Source organism: Hydra vulgaris, chromosome 14 (assembly GCF_038396675.1).
Source record: "Hydra vulgaris chromosome 14, alternate assembly HydraT2T_AEP".
Lineage (NCBI taxonomy): Eukaryota > Metazoa > Cnidaria > Hydrozoa > Anthoathecata > Hydridae > Hydra > Hydra vulgaris.
Genome location: NC_088933.1, coordinates 33164895 through 33190000, shown reverse-complemented (window position 1 = coordinate 33190000; position 25106 = coordinate 33164895). Strand labels below are relative to the sequence as shown.

The following is a 25106-nucleotide window of genomic DNA, read 5'->3' as shown; positions in this document are numbered from 1 at the left end:
TTCCGATTGCTATTTCCTAAAGGAGGTGTGAAAGAGGGAGGGGGATGGGGTCTTTTACCTTTTTACCCCACACAGTTTGTATCCGCCCCTGTGATGCTCGAAAGACTTTTTAGCCTAGTTACATGAGCAGCGAAACCAAATACTTTTGTAATAAGATGCCAAATAAAGCGATTATTCAGCCTAGTCTAAGACTATTTCAATCTTGCAGAATGGATTTGGCTAACAATATTGACAGTGGTATTTTGGCTTATCCAAAGATATATGCTATCGAATCAAAAGATTTTTGGTAGTATATAGTGTATTATAGTTCATTATTTTGATTTTCAGGATAATACTGTTGTTATTTACTAATTATTATGTATATATATTAAGAGTCGGAATGGAGAGGGAGGTTGGGGGTATAACCCCCAGGCCCCTGCTATTTCTAATCAAGATGCACAAATAAAACACAGAAAAATGCACATTAATAATAACTAATTATTGTAAATATGGATCAATTTTAATTTTCCCATACCTTTTAAAAAAAAACTATGTGATTAAAGGTTTAACATATTTTTGCTACCTAAAAGGGCCCTATCTATGTCCTCCCGGGCCGCTTCATGCCAGTTAGACCATGTATCCATATAGAGTATTGTAAGTGGCTCTAAATAGGGTATAATTCATAAGTTACTGGCTACAATTTGGTGTAACAGGCCATTAATTGGAGCAAAACAGAAATCTCTGTTAAACTACATTTTCTCTGAACAAAGCATATTTTAGGCTAACTACGGTTTTTTTAATATAAAGACGTTAGTCACTAATATTATGGTAAAATAGATTAAAATGCTCCGTTAGTTTAAAAGTCTCTCCTTTCGGGAACATTTATGAAACTTGTGGCCATTAATTAACCAATATGCCCTTAATTATTTTTTAACTTTTTGTTTAAAGTGTTTAAGAGGACCTTATGAATTTGTCTCAGAGCACCACGAAAGAGCATTTAATAAAGAAGCTGACATATTTTCTTAGTTCTAAGGCAAGTAGTATTTAGTAATTGTAAGTAATATCTATTGAATAATTTGATCTTGTTTAATTGTTAATATTTTTGTAAACATGCGATAAATTTAAAGCGATATTCTAAATGTGGAAACTTATAATGCAAAACTTTTCGATTCAGTGATTTTCAATCAAACCAACTTGTCCTCAATCGTGCCATGTATGTCAATTGACATACTTACTAATTTATTTTTATTGTCAGATTTCAAACTTTATTTAATAATACTTTAACGTTTGCAATTTATGGCAATAAAAAAGTTTAGAATCCCCTTATTTTAAGTTGGAAAAATGTTTTATATGGGCATAACTGTCAAACACCAAAACATAATTAGATAAATGTTAAATGTTTCATAACTCGGTTTATTATGAAATTTCTAATTATTTTTAAATTTCATATAAATTAGAAAAACATTATCGTAATTATTATTGTTTTTTATTTTACAAATGAATTAATATAAAATTTTTTTGTAAAAACTCAACAAAAAGTAAACTTTTGAATTCAGAATTAAAAAAAAAAGTTTAATAAGTTTTCATGTTTAAGATTGAAAATAAAAAAAACCTCATTATAAAAATTTAAAATAATAAAGTATCATTTGGAACAAAAATAATTAAAAACCCGAATAACAAAGAGTCACGTAAATTATTTAAATCATTTCTAATAAAGTTAACAATAAATACCCACTTTAGATGGAATTGTTTTACAACCTTGTGTCGAATAATAATTATTCGGATCGTAAATTAATTGATTAGCAATGGATTCCGTAGTAAAATTGTTGAATTCTGCATTACACTTTCTTAATTCTTTTTCTGCGCATTGCTTAACATGTTTCCTCTCCAAAGGTAAAAAGGGAACATAGGCACTTATTAATGCTTTTGAAATAATTTTGGAGTTTTTAAATCCTCCTGGTGAATTATAAGCAATAGTTGGTATAAGATTTGCCATATCTTTTAAAGGTACTGTCTCTCTGGTTTTTTCATTTTTGTAATGATTAACAAAACGATCGATTAACATGTCAGCACCAACACTGCTTAGAAAAATAAATATGCTTTTCCGATAATCTTGATCACCAACTTTATCGTGATAGTCTAAAAATGGAGTCAAGACGTCAGTTAGCCCTTCTGGCATACTCTCAACTTCGTCAATGATGAATAATGAGCGCTCACATAACTTTGACTTTTTTTCAATGAAATCAGATAATTCAGTTTTGAATTCCGTCAATGAATGCTTCGTATTACGTATATATTCTTTTGTTGCAATTTTGTGATGAACAAATTTACTATGTATACCATTTTTGAATAAAGTTTCAGCAACTCTCTTTGAGACATGATTTTTACCAGTTCCAGTTGGTCCGTGAAAAGACATAACCAAAGGTGCTTGTGGATATTTAATATTAAAATGAGACCGAACAACATAAGCAATAAGTTCAATGGCAAAATCCTGGCCAAAAACATTTGTATCTAAGTCTTGCTTCAAATATGAAATTCCGTCTTTAAAGTATTCCTCGCTGCACTCTGAAATGTAAATAAAAATAAACATTTTCTCTTTTGAGTACAAATAAGAAACATTGAGTGTTAAAAGGACTACAAAACCTTTAGTACAAAAATTAAAAAACAGGATTTAATAAGTTAAAAGGAACTTATTTTATTTTAAAACTTCGGGCTGCGGTTAAAGTATAATATAAGAGAATGATGAGCTGTAGCTAGTAAAATATTTGTTGTTTTATTATTATTTTTTTATTTTGTATTAAGGTTTTGGTAAAAGTTTTATCTGTTTTAAAAGTTGCAGTAAACAAGATAGCCACAAAACTAATCATGAAACATTTAAAATTATTTTAAAAAATGATCACTTTTAAATCAAAAATTGAAAATATCAAGTATTCCCTATTTAGTGCAGCAGCAAAACAAAGTTAAAAGAGTGATGCAGAAAAATTTGTTTAAAAAACAGTTTATCTTAAAATTGTTTATTTTAATTGAAGAAGTTATTTAGACGATAACACACTTGTGCTTTAAGAAATTTATTATTAACATTGCAGGTTAAAAAAATTATCTTCCAGTTTCATATAACTATTTTAAAACTACTCATAACGATAGAAAAAACTTTGACAGATAAAATGTTTTTAAAACAAAAATCATTTGAGAAAGAGGTGACAAAAATTTTTACCATTTCATTCTTAAGTGGTCTTTAAAAAAAAATTATTTTTACCTTTTTAAGAAAAACTGAAATCCCTAGAAATCTTTTTAACATTAGTGTTAAAAGAAGTCTAAAGAATTCAGTTTTAAACATTTTAACATATATAGAATATGGTCCAGATGAATTTTTGCAACTTGTGAGATGATTATTTTACCCTTTACTTTATTATTAAACCGTTTGTATTTTGTGATGCCACAATTATTATTTGTAAAGTTTAATAACAGTTAGATATTCAGCTATTTATAATATAATAACCAAGAATAAAAGTATTCCGCATTCTATAAAAAAGTTACGATAACCGTTGGCTCACAATTATATCAACTTACAACTATTATAACATGTTACTTATAAAAATATCTTTAAGAATGGTACTTATGGTTAAATCCAATATAAGTATTTACTAAAGCTACTATCTTATTAATTTCTCTCTCAATTCTGTAAGTTAACCCATGTATTTATTTTATGCCACTGTCAGAGGAAAGGGGCTGTATTATTAATAAAATCAGCTTTAGAAAAAATATATATACACAACAAAAACAGGTTCAAAGTTTCAAAAAGCATTATACTTGCAGTAGTTTAAGGGATTTAATTTAAAAATTTAACGTATATCAACCACTTTATGAGAAATTGGCCTTAAGAAAAACATTTTTATTGAGATAAAACACATTTTTATTGAAATAAAGTAGATTTTTATGGAACAAAAATTCCGATTTTGTATATATATAAAAAAAAAAATTTTGTTATATATATAAATATTTTTAAATTTCATTATTTGTTTACATAGCCTTTTTCCATGAATAGAATTTTCATATGTATACATATGCAATGAAATAAATTCCAAGAATATTACAGAAGACATTATGTCTTATTACAAGAAGAAGTTAAAATGTCTTATTACAAGGAGAAAACATAATGTCTTATAACAAGAAGTAGACATAACGTCTTATCAGCGAGCCCCATTTTTACAAATTCGTGATTTACAAATATCTCATTATAAAGACGTAAATATATAAACGAGGAGATAATATATAGCATTTATCTACTTTTTTTTAGTAATACACTATGATATGCGAATTTTAAAATTACCTCATTTCAAGTTAGCAAACAAAGTTTTGTGTTTAAATCTGACCACTTCCCTGGTGGAACATTCCAATCTGAATGTACAGCATTGCTATAATTGAGGATATCATAAAAATATTATTACACTCTCCATAGTACTTTATGAGCCTAGACCTTTAAACCTAAAATCTCACGAGGCACTGTTTATAGACTTGCAGTAAGGTTTTCAAATCTTTATTTTTCATTAAATTCTTATTAATCTCAAAAATATCTTTCAATATTTAATTTAAAGAAGGTAACAATGACCTAGCTTTGTTATGTATAATGTTCAATAATGCTTTATATGGTCAAAATATTTAGTTTAGTGCTATTATCTAGCAGACTTGATTACGGATTGGGTGCAACGAATGCTATTGTTGAACACGCAAACGATTACTTTTTTAAGAACTTGACGACGACTGTTAAGACGTTTTGATGATTTAAAAGTTTCAGAAATGCGCTAAAAAAATAACGATAAGCAAAACGTAACGTGGTAGCAGGGGGTAAAAGAAGCATTATTTGAAATTCTTTTAAAATTTCAATAATTATTTTTTGAGAACAATAAGTATCGTTTTTCATGAAAATTTTGTGTAATTTAAAAACTCATAGAGTCGAGCAAAATTTGCCTTTCTAAATAACCTTTTAGAGTTCTAAAGCCATAGCAATTGCCTTAGCAACGACATTTTTTCAAATATGTCATGATAGAAACCTGATCTTAATATCTCATTTTCACCTTAAGGCTTTATTTTAATTTTTTATCGAAAAAAAAAAAAAATTTTAATTTATTCAGTGTATAAGCTGAAGCCCCTAAAACTGTTCTAAACTCAGAGCTTCTAAATAAAGGTTGTGTTATTGATTCTTATTTCCTTCAGTTAAAAAAACCAGAATGTTTTCAATTAATAAAGTTACTATTACTTGGAATAGGTTCTGAAAGAAATTATAGTAAATAGTAATCAAGAAAAAAAAGGGTTTGCTACAAAAGCCAATACATCAACAGTATTAAACAATAAATTGAGTCATAACAAATCAGTGCCTCGAAAAAAAATCAATATCTCATTTTCTGAAAGTGATCCTTCAACTTTTACCTCTGGACGCAACTGTTTTATTGACAGTGATTTTTTTTGTCTCTTGCAAATATAGTCAGACGATGCCCTGTTTGTGTTGCAGCAATAGAAATTGAACATCTTTTATCAAAGAAAATGAGTCTTGCCCACTTTTTAAATGTTTCATGCACTGAATGTAATTGGAAAATAACATTTTGTTCTTCAAAAGAGTGCGGTAGATTGCAGTCTTCTTCAGGGAAAAAGAGTTTTGAAATCAAAATACAAACAAATTTAGTGCAATAAAACATTTTTTTACGATCTATTCATTGTCTAAGAAATACACTCTTTATTGAAAATGGTGATACAAAATCTTTTAATGAAATTTGCAAATCAAAGCCATATCCAGGTCATACCATCACCTGAATGTATAGGATATGACTTAAAGGGTGTCGGAACACGTCTTCGTAAACTTAAAGCCGATTACAAGTGTAAAAACTTGACCGATGGTAAAAGCATTGGGAAAGTAAAGGTTTTCTAACTAATAAAGTGATGAACACTCTTCAAAACTATGTTGGAATGATGATAGGACAACTTAGTGAAAACCTTTATAGGATAAAAAAGACTTTTGCTACAATTTTACATTATACAAAGGGTGAGCCAAATTTGCTGTTATTGCATAAAATGATGGTACCTAAAGATTGCTTCTAGTTTTTGAAAAACTAGGGCATAAAAACAGGTATTTTACTTAAGAAGGTTTAGGAAAATTTGACATTCACCTTATTAAGCAATCTAAGAAAAAGTCAACCAGCTCAGTAAAAATAAGAAGAAGGAAACTTCTTGTAATCAAGAAACATATTAGCGATAAAAGTGAACTTGAGATAAAGAAATATATGAATATGGAGCATTTTGGTTTTTTTTCATTTGTTTTAATTTTTATTGTTTCAATGTTTTATTTCTTTTTATTTAATTTTTCCCCAAGATTTTTTTACTTTAATTTGTACGATGTTTGTGATCTCTTAACGAGGATTAGAAAAGCTATTGAGCTGAAACTTTTTATGGTTTTACCTAGTTTTCTTTAAAGTGTTCTGTGCAAATCACTTTTTAAAATTTTATAAAAACAAGACAAGCAATACTATTTTTACATAAACATGTTTTTACTTTTATCTTGAAACTTAAAGTTTGACAATCAATCTGGCAAAATTAAAAGTAACTTTTTTCTGCTCGCTAAGAACATAGTAATATTAATAAAGATTACAATTTTAAAATTTCAAGAGATTCTGATCATTTTTCAGTAAGTTATTTTTGTTGGAAGAAACATATCAAATTAGGTCAAAAATCTGTATATCACGTGTACCATTAATGACGCCATCATTAATGCGATTGTTAGTTTTTTTTAATATATGCAATTAAAATAAAACATACAAAATTATTTTGATTTATTTTTTCAATTGCTTTTTTTTTTCTTGTTTAAGGCGCTAGCATGCATATTAAACTCAAAAAACTCAAACTCTTAGCAAAAATTTCTTTTTATCATGTTTTTAATTGAATTTGAAACAAATTACTTAAAAACTTATTAAACATTTTATTAAAGTAATGCAAAACGCTTTTATATTAATGTTTTATTTAACTAATTCATGTCTTTTGTAAATGAAAGTGAAAAAATTTTTGCAAAAATTAAAACATTAGTTAGATTGAAAAAACGCGAAATAAAAACATTGCAAAATATTTTAAAACTTGTACATTATTGATTGTTTTGCTTTGAGATTAAATTATATGCCAATTACAATAATATTGGTTTCATTTTTTTGTAATTTTATTTTAAATATATTATCATCTTTCTGCATTTTATTTAAATATATCATCGTCTTTCTATTTTGAAATTTGATTTTTCGTACAAATAGTGCATTTTCCCAAAAAGGTCGACCCTGTTGGTGTGTGTTTGCCTTGCTGAAAAGTAATGAGTGGGAGTTTTTACAAATGTTTTTCATCATAGAATATTCGAGTTTTGAAACCCAGTGTTTGCATAGAAACTTTATTTCATTAGAAGTTATTAAGCTCTCATTTTATTTAATATTTAATTTAAGTCCCTGACTATTGAAAGTACACATACTAAACGGTTTTTTAATGTTTTCTTTTTTTAAATATATTTTATGAACCCATTTTGATTAATATAATTTTCTATGTTATGCGTTAGTTCCGAAATATTGGGCATCAATGGAATATATGCGCTTTTTCCGAAACGGAATAATAATTATATTACTATCCCAAATAGAAGGGATAATTATTTTAACTTTTTCTGAAATATATACAGAGACTCTATATGATCTATTGTACTCGTTTTCTATATATAAGGTAATAGATAAAGGTGTGATGCCTAACTCAGTTTCCATATGCAAATTAAGCTGTTCTTCGTTAATTTGGTTGCTTAAACCACCTTTAAAGACCTCAAATTAACGAATTATTCTATTCCTGGCAAAAGTTTTAATTACTTGAAATTTTGTTCCAAATATAGGTTAAAAAATTTTATGCTTATTTTCTAAAGGTAAAATTAATTAGTCTATAGAGACGTTGTTATTACATCTTTTAAACGTTTTATACGTTTTTTATACGCCTTAAAGACTCCTTTTTTAGACCGAGTGTTTGCTGGGTTCGAATGTCGTTGTTTAAAACGTTCATTTTCATACAATGCATAAAAACGTATTTTACGTTTTGGGTATTTTTGTTTGATACTTTAAGGTTTTCAACAAGTTTACTTTAATGAATTAATTGTTCACGGATTAGACAGAGCTCCACTTCTATTGCTTTGTTTTCTTTTTGAATGGACTTTGTCATAGTAAATAATTCTTATACTGACGAGATTAAAAACTTGTCACAAATAATTTCAATATTTTTGGTCAATTATGGCCTTAACTGTATCTTTTAAAATTGCTTTTACATATTGCATATTAAAATAAATAAATATCCTCTAAACATAAAGAAGTTTTAAATCTAATGCGAAGATTTTTTTCAGTAGGATTTTCGGAGTCCTACCTTATATTTACATCACTGAATTGTTTTGTGCCAAATATATACAAAGATTTCAGTAAATAAGTTTTAGAAAATTTGATTTTGAATCAAATTTTCTAAAACTGTGTTCAAACTTTCAACAATTAAATCCATCAGGTGAGAGCATGTTTCATATAAGTTTTTCAGATAGTTATCTTCAAACGTAAATGAATCACACATCAAATTAGAAAATATCTCATCTACTAAACGCGGTACATACACTGTAAAAAAACTCCGTAGTATTTATCAGACTTTCCTCGGTATGTTACGGAAAAAATCTGTTTTCAATAAATTACAGTCTTCTGCTTTTACTTTTTAGACTTTTGAAATAATCACATCATTTTATATGATTATGTCCGTATTTATAAGGAGAAATTCCGTAACTTTAAAGTTCGGACTTTAACCGTATATTTCAGTATACTTTAGAATAGTCTCTAATTTACAGAGCCCCGTATTTCTTTTTCATGAGGATAAATTATCTACGCAAATAATATCAAGTTAAAGTTTTTAATATATTATATTTATTTTACTAGATCTCAAGTGTTATATGTTTTTAAAGAAGTGCATTCGCACTTCTTTAAAAAATTCTCTTTAATTTAGATTAAAGATGCTGTAATAAATAGATATAGATATTTATTAAAGATGTAAAGAAGTACCTAGGTACTTCTGAAAATTGGTTTCCTATATTGTATATGATTTATATCCTATAAAAACCTTTGCTTACGTATTGAATTTTTCAAAGTTCAAATTATTTAGTGTTACGTTTTTATAGTATGTAGAAGAAACACTAAATAACATGAACATGAATAAATTCAATTCATAACAAAATGATCAAATAGCATTGGTAAATAACAGGGTATTCACTCTAGTGGTAAAACTGAAAAAAAGGCTGCTTTTAAAAAACGTACTGGAAAAACTGGAAAATTGATACTTTAAGCAACATTGGTGCTGGAAAAAATGTACTTTTTTTTTTTTAAACTGCTGTTACTTTTTTTAAAATTGCTTAACATGTGATTAGTTGTTTATTTTTTAAATCTTACTAACAACATTTATTTCTTATAAAGCTTTATATTTTTAATTTAGATTAGTATTGTTATTTTAGTTAGAATAAGTATAGAACAAGTTAAAAAAGTGAAGCATCTTAGAGGATTTAAAGACGACATGTTGAGTAATGATAACTTGCAACATTGGCTTAAGAAAGATCTTATAGATGATACTAAACCAAGATATGTGTTTTGCTGCAGATCAATAGAACTCTCAAGTTGGCGCTCTGCCTTGACAGATTATGGAAAAGGAGCAAAGCACAATATAGAATTGAGAAAAGTGAAAGGATTCTATATATATATTATATAATATATATATATATATATATATATATATATATATATATATAAACATATATCTTTATATATGTTATATATATATATATATATATATATATATATATATATATATATATATATTTATATCTTATGTTGCTGAATGAGGTGAGCAGTGTGACGTCATACTGAATAAGCCTGCTGCCTAGGGCTTCAGTACATAAATTAACTGATAAATAGCCTGACTCGTAGCCGAGTGCTGCTAGATCAACTGAGGGTTCGGCATGGGTAGCAATATTTTTATTCATTAATATTTATTTTTTTCTTCTTTTTCTAAAAAAGTCGTATCAATTCAGATAAGCAAAAAAAGTGAGCAAATGTTTACATTTAATGATTATATTTAAATTATTCAGTGTTCTGTTTTTAAAACCATGTGAAGTTTTTGGCCGCCTCAAATTCAGGGTGGTAAGGGTTATTCTTTACTTAATAACAAAAAACTGAACACTAAATAATATAAATATAAATTTGAAACCTGTTGATGAATACATAACTAGTTTATATTTATGAAGATTAAAAATTAATAATTTAATTCATTGCCTTTACGTTTATAATAGGGAGCGAAGATTTTAGGATTTCTTATTCCCATTCTCCTATCACAGCAATTTTTTGTGTGAAGAATTTTTTTGTTATACATTTGAACACAGAAAAATTTGGATTATTTTATTTGTCTTAAAGTTAGTTATTTTAAACATATAAAAACCTTCCTATGCCACTGTAAAATAGTGTGTTAGATGTATTTTTATATATACTTCTTTGTAGTGCAGTCTTTTGAAAAAAGCTCTCATAATTTTTATTCTCGTTAACTGATCTTTATTCAAGTTAAATAAACTTGCTGTTTTCGACATATTTATCTGTAGTATAGAAATTATAATGTTAATAACTTTTATATTATTATTTAGTTATTTATTTATATTTATATATTATTATACTGACAATTTTAATTGTAAGTTTTAAAATGAAATATTGCTATAGAAAGTTCTTCTCAGATTCATGCTTTGGTTTTGGTTTCAATCCATCCTTGAATTTTAATGTACCTAAATCTAACTTTCTCAGTTCTATGTTTGTCAATTGTAGATATGTTTTTAAAGTTCCCTGGAAATGCTGCCAGCTGAAATCATGAGTTTACTCCAAAAAATACTCCTCTTTCGCCAAAACACGAAGTTACAATGATAAGGGTCATTTGTGATAAAATACTTTTGTATAAAAAATTTTGTGATGAAAGACTTGTGTATAAAAAATCTTTAAAAATCCATAACTTTTTCACTTTACCTGCAATGTATTCTCTAAGTTTATCTACTTTTAACATACACTTACTTCTATATCATTGCCTCCTGATTGCATCCCGAGTGTACAGCTACTGATGTAGCTGTAAGCTCTACATACAATTTTTAAATATTTTCAATATTACCTTCTTTTCTATTTTTTCTACTGTAAATAATGATTTATTAATCTGATCTAATTATTAAGTAGATGTATCGCAAAAATGAATCCTGAAATAGGAAATTAAATCAAAAAAAACGTTGTTAAAAAACACTATGTCAGACCTCACCTAAAAGCTTTGAGTTTTGTAAACAAACTAGCCCTATTTGAATGGGCGGAACATCAATAGATCAAAACACGTTTTGATTATATTTATTACAACTTTTATAATATAGTATATATAAAAACTATTATAATATAGTGCAATTTTTCATAATAAAATATTTTTTGTTATCATGTATATTGTATAATATATATATTAACTAATATAATATAACTTGTTTATATTTATTATAACTATTATTACTATAGTAACTATTTCACCAACATGATTAGTTCATTTGTAAAAAGTCCAAGTAAATTGAATTTAAAAAAACTAGTAAGTAGCTACTCATAGTTGTGCATCTTCAGAAATTGATATATTTTAGCATGTTTTTCACATAATCTATATGATTAAAAAAGATTTTCTTAAATGTTTAGTAAGTGGCTAAAAGTACTCAAACTATTGAGTTATTTTTTATTTTGTTTGATGTGTATTTTATTATAATATTTAATCATTTAAAGTATGATTAGTTTCTTATTAGTCAAATTACATTTAAATAACAACATATAAATTCCATTCATTTATTTCTGAACTCTGTAAAATGAGTTAACTAACTGTCTATTTGCTGAATTAAAGGTGTTTTTCCGTTAATTTGAACGGAAAAAATAAAATACGGAAACCGTAAATTTACCGTGAAAGTGCTGCATCTTTTTTAACAGACTTTTTCCGTTGACTTTTACGAATAATGGAAACTATGGATACCGTTAATTTTTACAGAGAAAGTGCTGTCACTTTAATGCCGGACATTTTCCGTTGAACCTACTGCGAATTTTTTAACAGTGTATTCGTATTTTGAATTCAATAATGGTGACAAAAAAATACCAAATTAAGTAGCAAAATAGTAAAGTAAAAAAGGTAAAAAAATTTATATGGTAAATTCATAGTATATATCCATAAAATAAAAATAACTAAACTAATAATAAAAACTTAAAAATACTGCATTATTTTTGTTCAATTATTACGCAGCAAAATCACTTCCGTTCACGAAGAAAGCATGCAGCAAAAAAAAAAAAAAAAAATACTTGACAAACTAAAAGTAATTATGAATAGTCATGAGGGAATAGGTGAGATAGTTATACTTGGAGATTTCCAATTATTTCTTTACGGAGTATATAATCTATTAGAAAGATCAAGTCCGAAGAAAAACAACTTATCTAAGGTTTTATCAAAATTTACTGATTCAAATGGTTCAGAATTAGTCGACGTATCTAAAGGTTCTCGAGCTGCAATCACATATCAACATCTCACATTGCCAAACTCTTCTTACATTGATCATATCGCTACATTAAAGAATACATCTCTTTTCTTTTATAAATGCATTGTTATTACTCCTTTTTTTTCAAAATGTAAGTGATTATTCACCACTATCAATTTCAATTGGACTTGAAGGTTAGCATCATCAAGAAAATGTAAATAATATAACAGAGAACTATAGCATTCCAAGATATGGTTGGAATAACTATGACTTTATAAAATTTATAATGATCATTTACATTTGAGTTTCATTAAGCTTAAAATTATTGGTAATTTCGAGAATGAACTTACCCAAATCTATATAACTATTACTAAGAGTACAACATTGGCTCTTAAAGAACACCTAAAGTTAAAGAAACGATCTATACATTCAAAATCCTGGTGGACTTCTTAATAAAATTCAAAGTAAAAAAATTCTTTCCTTTATTTTTCAAAACTGGAATAAAGCCGAATTCACAAAAGACATTACTCGGCTATCTTTAATCAGTACATATTTGCTCGCAAAAATTTCCGCAAAGCCGTCAAAGCAGCCCAAAACAATAGACTATATCAACAATACATAAAAATTAAAAAACTTGAAAACTCTAACCCAAAAAACTTCTGTAATACTTCTAGGTGTATAGAAAAGGATTCAAATTCAAAACTTTTTAATATAAACAATAAAAATATAAAGAATCCATCACCGCAGAGTTTGCTACTATAGATTAACTGATGGATTTACTAATCTTCGAGTTTCACCTTGCAAAAGTCCTGTTGAGATATTATATACTAGTGAAAATAATAAGTCAGCTATTTCTTGTCTAAAATCCAATTAATCCAGGAATCATTACAATATCTCTGCAGAACATTTAAAACATGCCTAATGTGAGCACTAACACAATGGTTGAGAAAATTATTTCACTTTTGAATTAATCGCGGATGGACCCCTTCATCAATGTCAACGTCAACTATCATACCTCTAGTTAAATCCTAAAAAAAATCACTAACCAATTCAAACAATTATTGCGGTTTCAGTATTATTCCAATATTTACTAAACTTTTAGAATACCTTATCTTAATCATATGCCAAAAGATAAAAGGAACTCATAAACTTCAATGTCGTTTTAATATAAGAGCTCAATCCTCCATGTAGAATTTTTTGTATGCGAAACATTTAAGCATTTTAACCGCAACAATTTCTCTAACTATTTATTTTTGCTAAATGCTGAAAGGGCTTTTGACGACTGCAACATGGATATTCTTTTTAATAAACATCATTTCAATAAAAATCTACCTCTCCAAATAGTTAAGACTATATCTTTTTTACACCGTACGGGCAGTATAACTCTCTAATACCTAGGTTCCAAATCAGTAGGATTAGGAAACTAGGTATGAGACAGGATCCTTGTCTCACTCCTTGCTTAAGATTGAGTTGGATCCAAGGTTCTAAATCAATCTTAAGCAAGAAGTGAGATAAGGATCGATTCTGTTACCCCCTACTTATATAACACATACAGTGAGAAGCTACTCGAACTACTATTAAAATGATAAAATTGTTGGTACTACTATATATGGAAACTTGACTAGTTTGTAGCTTATGCTGGTGACATCGTTCTTTTCAGCTCTACTCTCTCGGTCTAAAAAAATTTATTATAACGTGTAACATGTATAACAATTTAAACAACATAAAGCTTAATGCTGTCAAAACGGAATTTTACTCTCAAGAAAAAGACAAATAAGGAACTGCACAATATCTTTAGACGACCATCAAATAATATCTCATGTGAAACCTAATCCTCTCGCTTTTACTAGGGATACAAATCGTCAATTTTTGCTTAACTAAATAGAATAAATATTGAAAGTAGGGTATCAAGTTTTCCAGGCAACGGTGAAAACTTTGATTCAATCTGGAATCCTGCTTGCACATCTAAGATCTTTCATATAGTTATATAAATCATTAGTAGTTTCGACGCTAACCCACGGTGTTGAGCTCTGTAAAAATAGAGAGTCAACAATGAAAAGACTCGACACACTTGAAAGGAACAGTTTTTAATGTCAATCAATTTTTACTGTAACCAATTATAGTTAAAACTATATACACTCTTTATTTAAAATTAAGGAGATATCAAATTATATACACCAAAACAAATCTATTTATCTGACTTTTAAACAATAAAGTAAGCTTTAAAATCATAAATTCACAATTTAACTACTGTTTAGTTAAATCTTCTTTTTTAGATGGTATAAAAAATTTATGTAATACTCAAAAATTGAATATGAAATCCTTAATGCTGGTCAAAAAAAATGTAAAACTTAAAGACATGGAGAATGTAACTCCTGAAGCTACTCTTCATATTTTGGTATAGGCGGTTTAATTTTGGAATGTAAAAGAACAACGGACAATTTTTAAAAACACACATGAAGAAAATATTTTTTAATGATTTCTTCAAGTGTGAACTTTTTTATTTGTTTTTATTAGTTTGTAATTTTACCTTGCAAATATATTTTATGGAGGGCGATGCGATTAATAAAATAATAATAATAATAATAATAATATAATTAGTCAACATAGTATGTGCTTATCCAGTGTTTCGACCTGGCCTCACTAGCTTTCAGTTAAATTCAATTTAAAAGAAGCCACCATGATGGTTCACAAATAAATACCGTACAAGTATTCTAACAAGCGTGGTTTTATATTATCATAACTGTTGATATAACTTCGATATCATCTGAGACATGGTTTTTTTTGTGTGAGTTTGGCTGCACAAATTGTTCTGAAAGTTGTACCATCTCATTTTTTTGTATTCCTTCTATACTTTCTAATCACAACGAGGAAATTAAATAACTGTCAACAGAAAGGAAAAGTATATAGTTTAGTGCAACAAAACGTGAAAACATGATTTTCGCAGCAACTCTTTATAGCGTTTGTTCTGATCATTTCATTAAAAGTTTATTTTTTTTCTTCTCTGAAAATTATTATCTAAAACAAATCAGTAAAATTTGTTTTTCATACTTACACTTTAAATGTAGCTAAATGTTGATATGCGACAAATTCATGTAGTTATTTATATACATATATATATATATATATATATATATATATATATATATATATATATATATATATATATATATATATATATATATATATATATATATATATATATATATACATACATGTATATACATACATGTATATATATATATATATTTATTTATATAACATATCATTGATAACCTCTTTATATGAAATATGAAACAAAATGTTTGAATTTGTTAACTTCTTTTTTACTTGTTCACTACTTTTCAGAGAATTTGGAATTTAGCTCAAAACTTTGAACTTGTTTTTTAACTTATTTGCAATAAAATAAAGTTTAATAGCTTAAGTGCTACTATCCGTCTTACATTGTTTACACAATTCTATGAAACTAAGAGATAAATTCGAGTAGTCATATTATTTCCGCAACATTTTTGAAAACTACAATATCAATAACAGATAAAACTGCTGGCTTTCGCTTGGAGAGGCTCAGATCATTGAAATATGTATCAAGCTCATTTTAAGTTGGAGGAGTGCAAATAATGCAATGTAACTTATTAATTGATAATGCTTCGCTATTTTTATCATTAAGAAAACTACAGTTAGATTTTTTTAGCATTACCTCATCATATTTTCATTTTAAAGTACTTGGGGAGGTAAAATCTATACAAATGCATTCTGAATACAGAACATCTTTGAATGAAGATAGAAGCATCCAATATGCTTTTTCTTCTGTGACTGTCTTAGAATCTTGAGGTCTGACAGCAGCATCAATATAAAATAAAATTTTTTCAAAGTGAGAACAGCGTTTTTCAATGGCAGCCATGCAGTTACCATTTAGCATACAATATTTGTGGCTTGCTTTCTTAATACTCCTTGATAACAACTATTTTTATTTTTAATGAATTCTACAATAGACTGTTCTTTTTCCGGTGTCAAAACTTGTTAATGCTGCTTTTTATTATTACCAGTTTTTCTTTCTAATATCATACCAATGGTGCCTCGATCTTTATTAAAAGAAACCATACTAGTTTGCCAAGCAGCATAGCCTAAAGTTTTTTTATTAATTTTTTTCCGCTGGACTTTTGACCTTGAAATTTGTTTTTCCAACAACAAAAGGTACTTCTTCCACTTTTATAATAATTTTTGTCTCACCATTACAAAATTACTTATAATACTTTTATTTATAAAATGTATATGTTATAAAACACTTGTATGCATAAAAACACATTAATAATACCTCTGCTTTATAAAAGTGTAATATCTAAGTGCCTTATATTTTGAATTAACAAGAAATTTTATTTAATAAAATAGTTTGTAGTTTTTATGGGTTTCCTGGGGTTGTTCATGTCTTTTCGTTTATAATAAGTTTACAATAATGTGTGTACAAATATTTTGGCTCAAAAACAAATTGTTTACGAAATTTTGTGTGAATCTGATGAACGAAAGTCTAAAGTTATTAGCCAAAAACCTCCTTGCAGTATTTGAGAGGTAACAAACTAAAAAAGGCAACTTTTTTTATTCTAAATCACAAAACTTCACTAGAAGCAATAGATTGAAAAACATGGCCAGGGAAGACAATTATACTAATATGTTTTTAAGTACAGAAAGTTTTAGCACTTTAGAAGTTTCCGATATTTAGTTATAGGGTACCATATTTTTTTGTAGTTTTTAAGGCCTTTAAGGCAGAATTTTAAGGCAAGTACCTACTTGTAACAAAAAGCAACATTTTTTGTAAATTTACTCAAAATCATTATTTAGGTTTTTTTAAAAAAATCATGATAATTAATTTTTTATTTTATTTAAAGATTCGCGTAAAATCAAAACTTTAGAAAAGATCAAAAGTTATTCTTAACGTGACGATTATTTTATTGTAATTATATAGTATTTTAATATATAAACGAAATAAAATAATTGCATTACAATTGTAATACATTCATACACCAGAAAAGCCGTGGTCAAAGTGTAAAGAAAAAAAAACCCATAAGCGTGGTCAGTTACAGCGTGCCATCGCACGCCGTTCCTGCCCGAGCCTGGAGTCTAGTGGCGATATTTGAAAGAATGCAGGTTAGATTTGAGGTTTATTTTATGTACAAAACTTGATATAAACTTTATAAATGTTGTATTTTTTCGAGTTTCATCAAACGCCTTGGTTTAAAAATGGTTATATATTACAACGTTTTAATGTATATATATTTTTTTAGCTACAGTTCATCAAAAAGCTTTGAGCAAGTGATATTTTAGCTTTACTTTTAGTTTAATCTTTTGTATTTATCTTAATGTTATGAAGTTATCAAGTTACTTGTGGAGTATTTTGAATCGAAATTTATTGTAAAAATGTAGTTTGTATTTTTCTGTTTAGTTATGAAAATAATGATGAGAATAATTTGCTAAGTATGTTAAGTATACATAAAAAGCATTATAATTTTTGTAATTAATATTTTTGAAGAAATTTCAAAAAAAGTTTTGATTTCATTTGATTATATAAAGATATTATATGATTTTAATATTTTTTCTAAAAGGTATTTGGTTAATTGAAACAAAAGTAGTATCGTTTGTTCAAAAGTTATTCAGTTTTTATTTATTAATGACTTTTAAAAACAGTATAGGTCTTCATATCCATTATTATTTGAGTTTTCTTATGATTTCTTTTATTTTTACTTTAATAAAGCAGTAAAAGTTATTAATTTTTCGAAAATGTTTGTAATTAGAATGATGCAAACCTATGTTTTGTAAAACTTCTTTTTCCATTATAATAGTTTTATCAATTTATCTCAAGATAGCTAGATTACCTTCATCAATTAATCAAAAGATAATGTATTAAAACTATTTATAATTTTTATTATTATCATTTTGTTTATTTCACTTTTGTGAGCTTTCAACTAACATAAGTTTACTTAATATACTGTTATAATATGGTTTTAATTAAGTTTTTTTATAATTTCAAGTATACTGAATTAATTATTAGCTAACATTTAAAAAAGTTTTAATTAGTTTCAATAAAGGCAAGTATAACTTTAATTTTTGTTGACATAACAAAGTTTGTTTGTACATTTATATATACATACATACATTCATACAAACATACATGTTTTTATTTTCAATATTTACTTTATCAACGTTTAATCAATGTTGAAACAAACATTTAGATGAAATTAATTAATCTAATATATAAAACGTCTTGGAAACATAATGCCATAATATTCCAATGTTTGAAAAATACTTTTAACGATGTTTGCGCTAGACTTCGCCTTGATTTTCATGTTGACACTATTCCGACGTCAGTTTAAAATGATCAACTGACCTAAATCTTGATGTTGTTTTCAAAATGGCCCAACGTTACTGTGCTATCTGTGTATTGTACCACAAAATACTCTAAGGAAACTAAGGATGAAACTCCTTTGATTCCGTAGTATTAAAAATACTACGGAATCAAAGAGTGGTTTGTACTAAAAAAGTCATTAAGTTCATTCGTGAACAAATAAGAAGCAATTCAGTTTGATCAAGAAAGTTAATTTTAAAACAACTCTGATTCAATCCTAACACCATCAGAAAATTTATTGAAACAAAAAAGGCGATGAAGGCTTATAAAAGCAATTATCTGCTGATCATACAACCAGAAATAACTGGAGCGTGTTTAGGAAAGAAATATGACAGAACAGAAATGTAAATTAATAAAAAAATCACAGGATGGCCCATTTTTTCTGATAAAATATTAATTTTGCTTGCGTGCCACTCAACAGACAAAATGATCACACATATATATTATCCTTGTAAAAAATCCAATCTAATGTAAGAGACATTCCTTATTACCAAAATGCATCTTTGGTTATGGTTTTCGGTGTATTTTCTAAAGAAGGACAGCTCACACTAAAATTTATTAGTAGACAAGATAAAATCAATCTGCAGTTCTATTCAAATGGCATTTTTAAGTCTCATGTTAAACCTTATGCTAATAAAATGTTAGGCGTTGCTTTGAAAACTTCCGGCTAATCTTAGCAACAATAAGCAAAAATCATTTACGTGTAGAATTGGAAAATTTTTTATTGTCTCTTTCGTGTTAGAATAGCCTACCAGCAGTTTAGATTTAAAACAAACAAATTTTTCTGCATGGGTTTAACTGAAAAACGTAATGTGCAGTTATTTACACGAGTTTCAGGTGTTTCTAGTCAAAACATGGAACAAAACTTGGAACAAAACTTGGAACAAAACTTGGAACAAAACTTGAATGTATAATGGTATAAAAATTTGTTAAGTATGTTGATGTTTTTTATAAAGGTAACATTAAGAATCTTTTTAGTAAAAAAATGTTAAACATGTTGATGTTTTTTATTTTGTTAGTTTTTGTAAACTTCTCTCATGATATAATTTAACATAGATGAAAAAAAACTTCAAAAGTTTCAAAAAGACTTTTAAACATTTTTCTTCGACCATATAAACTTATTAAAGTCGTAAACCATAAGGGGTCGTCCATAAAATACGTACGCTTTTTTTTGGTTACTCTGTCCCCCACCCCAGCATTTTATAATACGTATTTTTGAGTATCCTCCACCTGCTTAAAGTACCTATGCTTTTTAACTAGTTATCTAACACTTATGATATTTTTAGTTTAGTGTCTCCTTTCTTTTATAATTAACCCACTGCCCTCCCATCTCATATACGCCATTTGCAGACCTCCTCTTCCCCTCCGGGCGTACGTACTTTATTGACAATCCCTAATATAAATACAAATAGCAGGGATAAGAAGAAGACAGAATTGGTCTTATCACCACCCCACTTAGTCTATACCGTAAATATAAAACAACAAAAATTAAAAAAAGTAATACTTTATAATATAAAACGTTTTTCTAAAGACTTAATAAAACAAAAATCATCTGTCCTAAAGTCCTACGTTAACTTTTTATTTTTGTATTGGTTGTGGAAAATTAAAAAAAAAGAAAAAAAAAGTAATTAGTACAAAGAAACTATATTGCTATATTGCTAAAAAGCATGCAAGCAAATATGCATAATCCTGAAGCTTTCCTTTTACACCAGCATATACCTTGAAATATGTGAATAATTCTTGTAAACCATAATTTTTTATATATTTTTTAAAAAAAAAAAAAAGAATTTTATAAAAACCAAAAAGAATTAAAGCAATAACAAGTGGCACAATCTTTTTCTAAGATTGTTAAGCCGATAACGACAAACCTCTAATTGTAGGGTAAGTTTATCAGTCATTAAATAAGTAAGTTTAACAATCATTAAAACTTCAGAAAAAAGTAAGCGTTATGTCGTTCATCAGTAGTTTTTGCTTTAATTTGTTATTTAACTCATTAAGCGTAACAATTGTTTTTAGTCCATTAGTTAAAGTTTTATTCCTTAATTTTGGCCCTAGTAGAAATTAAAAATTCAATCGCCGCAAAATAACTTTTGGGTTGAATAAAAGTGTTTTTTAAAAATGGTTTCTATCTATTCTGATTTATTTTGAATAATGGATAAAATATTTAAGAAGATATATTTTTATTAATTTTGAACATAAATATAAGAATTTGATAGACACTTATTTCAACACTAAATTAAACTTCAAGTTTAAAACTTTTTTTTTTTTCAATCATAAAATCAAAAAATGTAATTTAGCATGTGCAAAAAAACGAGCTAATTTGTTTGTTATGTAAGAATAATCGTATAACTATTTTGTTAACTATTTATTTTATACTATATATTCTGTTAACTATATTCTAATAACATCTGTATAACTATTCACAAAGAAGAATAAAAATGTACGAGCTTTGATAATAATACGTAGAAATGCAATCAATTTTTTTACAAAATGGTGTTTATATTATGAAACAGTAATTATAAGTTTTTGATTTATTAAAACGATTGATTAAGTTGGATTATTAAAACGATTGATTATTTTAATATTTTCACCTATTTGTTTAAGACTCTATGTTATTAAAAAAAAAAAAAACTTGAGTTGAAATAGAAATATTTTTTTAAATGCCTGTTTTTTGCCGTTTTATCAAGATGAAAGTGGTTAAAGTACCAAAGATTGTTTACTCAGTAATTGGTCAGTTTTATAAGATAAAAACTTGAGAAATTTTTTTCAAATTTTTATTTACGAAAAGCTGAGCAAATTGCTTACATTAACGTCAATAAATAGTTGAGCAATTTGGCTTAAATTTTATTTACGTAAAGCTGAACAATTACTCCAAAAATGCTTAGTAAAAGCCACTGCTTTTTTTATTCATCTGGCCAATAGATGTATCGGTAAATGAAATTTATCATTAATGCTGATATAAGATATAATTTACCTAAGTGAATTGCTTTATTCTGTTTTTCAATTGAATAAGTTATTTAAACACAACTTATTTTGGTTTTTAATGAACCAAAACAGTAGTTATGTAACTCTGAAACATTTATAAATACCCACTTTCATTAGTTAAATTACCCCGTGGGCACCCAACGTCGAACCAACGTTGGATTTAGGATAGGTTATGTTGGGCGACGTTGACCAACTATATTTAACGTTGTAATAACGTTATTTTCACTAACGTTATTTTTCATCAGAATTTCAACGTTGTACTAACTGTGGTTTTGTAACATTTGTGTTATAAAGTTGTAATAACGTTGTAATAACATTGGCAACACTAACTCCAATTATCATCGGGAATATAACGTTGTATTAACGTTGGTTACACTAATGTTTTTTTTTCATCCGAATTACAACATTGTGTTCAGATGAGAAATAACATTAGTTACACTAACGTTATTTCTCATCTGAATTACAACATTATGGTAACATTTGTTACACTAACGTTATTTTTTATCGGAATCGTAACATTGTGGTAACGTCAGTTACACTAACGTTTCTTTTCATCAATTTTACAACGTTATAACAACTTCGGTTATACTAACATTTTTTTAAAATCGGAATTATAACGCTTTGTTAACGTTGGATGAAGCGGACTTTTTTTTGTCGCAGTTACATTTGGTTAATTAAAATATTTTTTGTCAACATGCGGTTCCTCTTGAGTCGCATTTTGCGGCAAATGAGGAAATCCATATATAATTTTAATTCATTTTGGTAAAACTAATTACATTATACAAAAACACGCGAATAAATGTTTACATTTTAAAAAGAAATTAGATTACTTTTTTTACCAAAAAATGTATGCTATGTTTGCAAGAAAAATTTGAAATCATTACTCATTTAAATCAGGAAAGTTTATTAAATAAAACATCTGAATTAATTTCTAAAAGTAGGCACGAAAATATATACCTCTTAAAAAGTTATAAAAATAAATGATCAAATTAAACTATCGCCATTCCAAAGAAATTTATTTAATAATTACTTTCTGTAACTTCCCGTAAACCGAAAAAATATAGTAATTAAAACTTTTTTTATAATAATTTATAACTTCCTGTAAAATATATTTTTCTATAAATTGAATTATTTTTGAGATTTAGTAACTTCTTCTTGATGATCCAGAAATGGTGAAACTTCTAGTTAAAGAAGAAAGTTAGGTTAGCGCTTTTTACTAATTTATTATTGCTCTGTTCTTTAAGAACATTGAGCACTCTTTTTGTAAAATACACTTTCATAATTTACATTTACATATATATATATATATGTGTATATATATATATATATATATATATATATATATATATATATATATATATATATATATATATATTATATATATATATTTTAAATGCCAAGTATTTAAAATACTATTTTAAATACTTTCACTGTATTAAATTTTAGAAAATAAAATTTATAAATCACTGTATATAAATTTTATTTTCTAACAGAGTTCTAATTTATTTGTGTTTCTTCAAGTTTTTGTGTGTTTGACACAAAGCACAAATCCTATTTTTATTGTTATTTTGCAGCATGGCCAAAGTTTATAATCATAAATTTAATATAATTATTTGTGATCAATATTACAAGTAATAATTTTAATTAATAATAAATATAATTAAAGATGTTATAGATAATTAAATTTATATTACCAAGCTATGCATTTTTCGCCTTGGTAATGTCTTGGAAAGAAAACACGTTAAAAGAGATTAATTTTGAAATACAGAAAGTTCTAAGTTACGTACCAGACAAGGTGAACGAAGAAGATGGCGGGCGAAAACAAAATTTAAGCACAACCAATGACGTCCCAAAAACTGCAGCAACAAGAGAGTAACTAACTTTTTTTTTTTTAATTTGTTATGTAAAAATTCCCTCGGAATATTTCTTAATGAACGAAATTACTTTACCACGTTGTAATGTTTTTGTAAATCGACGTTTTTAAACAGCTTCTTCTCATTTTGTTGTCAAACCTGTTGTTTATTGAACGTTAACCTTCAGTTAAGCAGATCTACTCAAACGTTTAACAAGCGTTAGAATAACGTTAAGCAACTTTGAATGGTGTTAATCCAATACTGTTCGATATCAAAACGTCAAGATAAAATTTTATAATTATTATCTTGACGATAAACGTCAAGATAAAAATTATAACATTTCGTTTTGGCGTCTAAATTACAACGTTAGCTAACGTTAGCAAAACTAACGTCGTCCATCCTTTCCATTTCCAACATTAACCCAATGCCAAACCAAACTAAAAAGCCATGTTAGAATGTTATTATACCAACGTTGCTCGATGTTAATACAACATTAATTAATGTTGGAAAAACATTGAGGAACATTATAACATACCGGTCTTCGTCCAAATTATAACGTTAGCTAATGTTGGCAAATCTGACGTCGTCCATCCTTTCCATTTCCAATGTTAATCTAACGTTAATCCGACCAAAAAAGCAACGTCATTTAGCGTTGTATCAACGTTGTTATGCCCGCTGGGTAACATATGTTATCAGTAATACGATTCAGTAAATAAAATAAATTTACCCGTGAACTTATACCCTTTATGACTTAAAGATAATGGTGTGTTTTTCCTTAAAGGTCTTAGAGTTTTCACTTCAGACAAACTTTTAGTAATACACATTAACACAGCGTAAGCAAATATCACAAACATAACTAGAGTAACATTTAGAACAAAAATTAAACAAAATAAAGATAAATTTAAGAATTATAAAGCAAAAACTAATAAAGTTTTGCACCTCGCATAATTTTACTATTTACTCTTAATACTAGAGATTTAAAAAACTTTCTCAAACATTTTTTACTATTCTAATTATTTTTAAAAAAGTGTATTTGAATTTGTGAATGAATATTAATTATAAAATAAGCATTTGTAGTATTTTTATAATTACCATCATCTCGTGTTGGTGGAGGCAACGGTGTTGGTGGAGGCGACGAAGATGATGAAGGCGACGGAGGTTCTAAAAATTAACAAAAGAATTAAGTAAAAATAAAATTTAAAAAATTTTTTAAACAAATTATAACATCGAGTTTGCGATTTATATTAAAACAATTACAAAATACAATTAAATTTTTTTAAATAATAACTTAAACCATATAATTAAA

At 26.9% G+C, this 25106-nt stretch overlaps 1 protein-coding gene across 1 annotated transcript in view; it reads right to left on the bottom strand.

The window, feature by feature from the left end:
* Window positions 1–1371: 1371 nt before the first annotated feature.
* Window positions 1372–25106, bottom strand: part of LOC136090652 (torsin-1A-like) — a 61073-nt gene continuing 37338 nt past the window's right edge. Inside the window, exons 3-4 of the mRNA XM_065817478.1 lie at window positions 24893–24961; window positions 1372–2544 (exon numbers count right to left, since the gene is read on the bottom strand). Of these exons, the coding sequence (XP_065673550.1) occupies window positions 1697–2544; window positions 24893–24961 (917 nt within the window). The 3' untranslated portion in view covers window positions 1372–1696. The remainder of the gene's footprint in view (window positions 2545–24892; window positions 24962–25106) is intronic.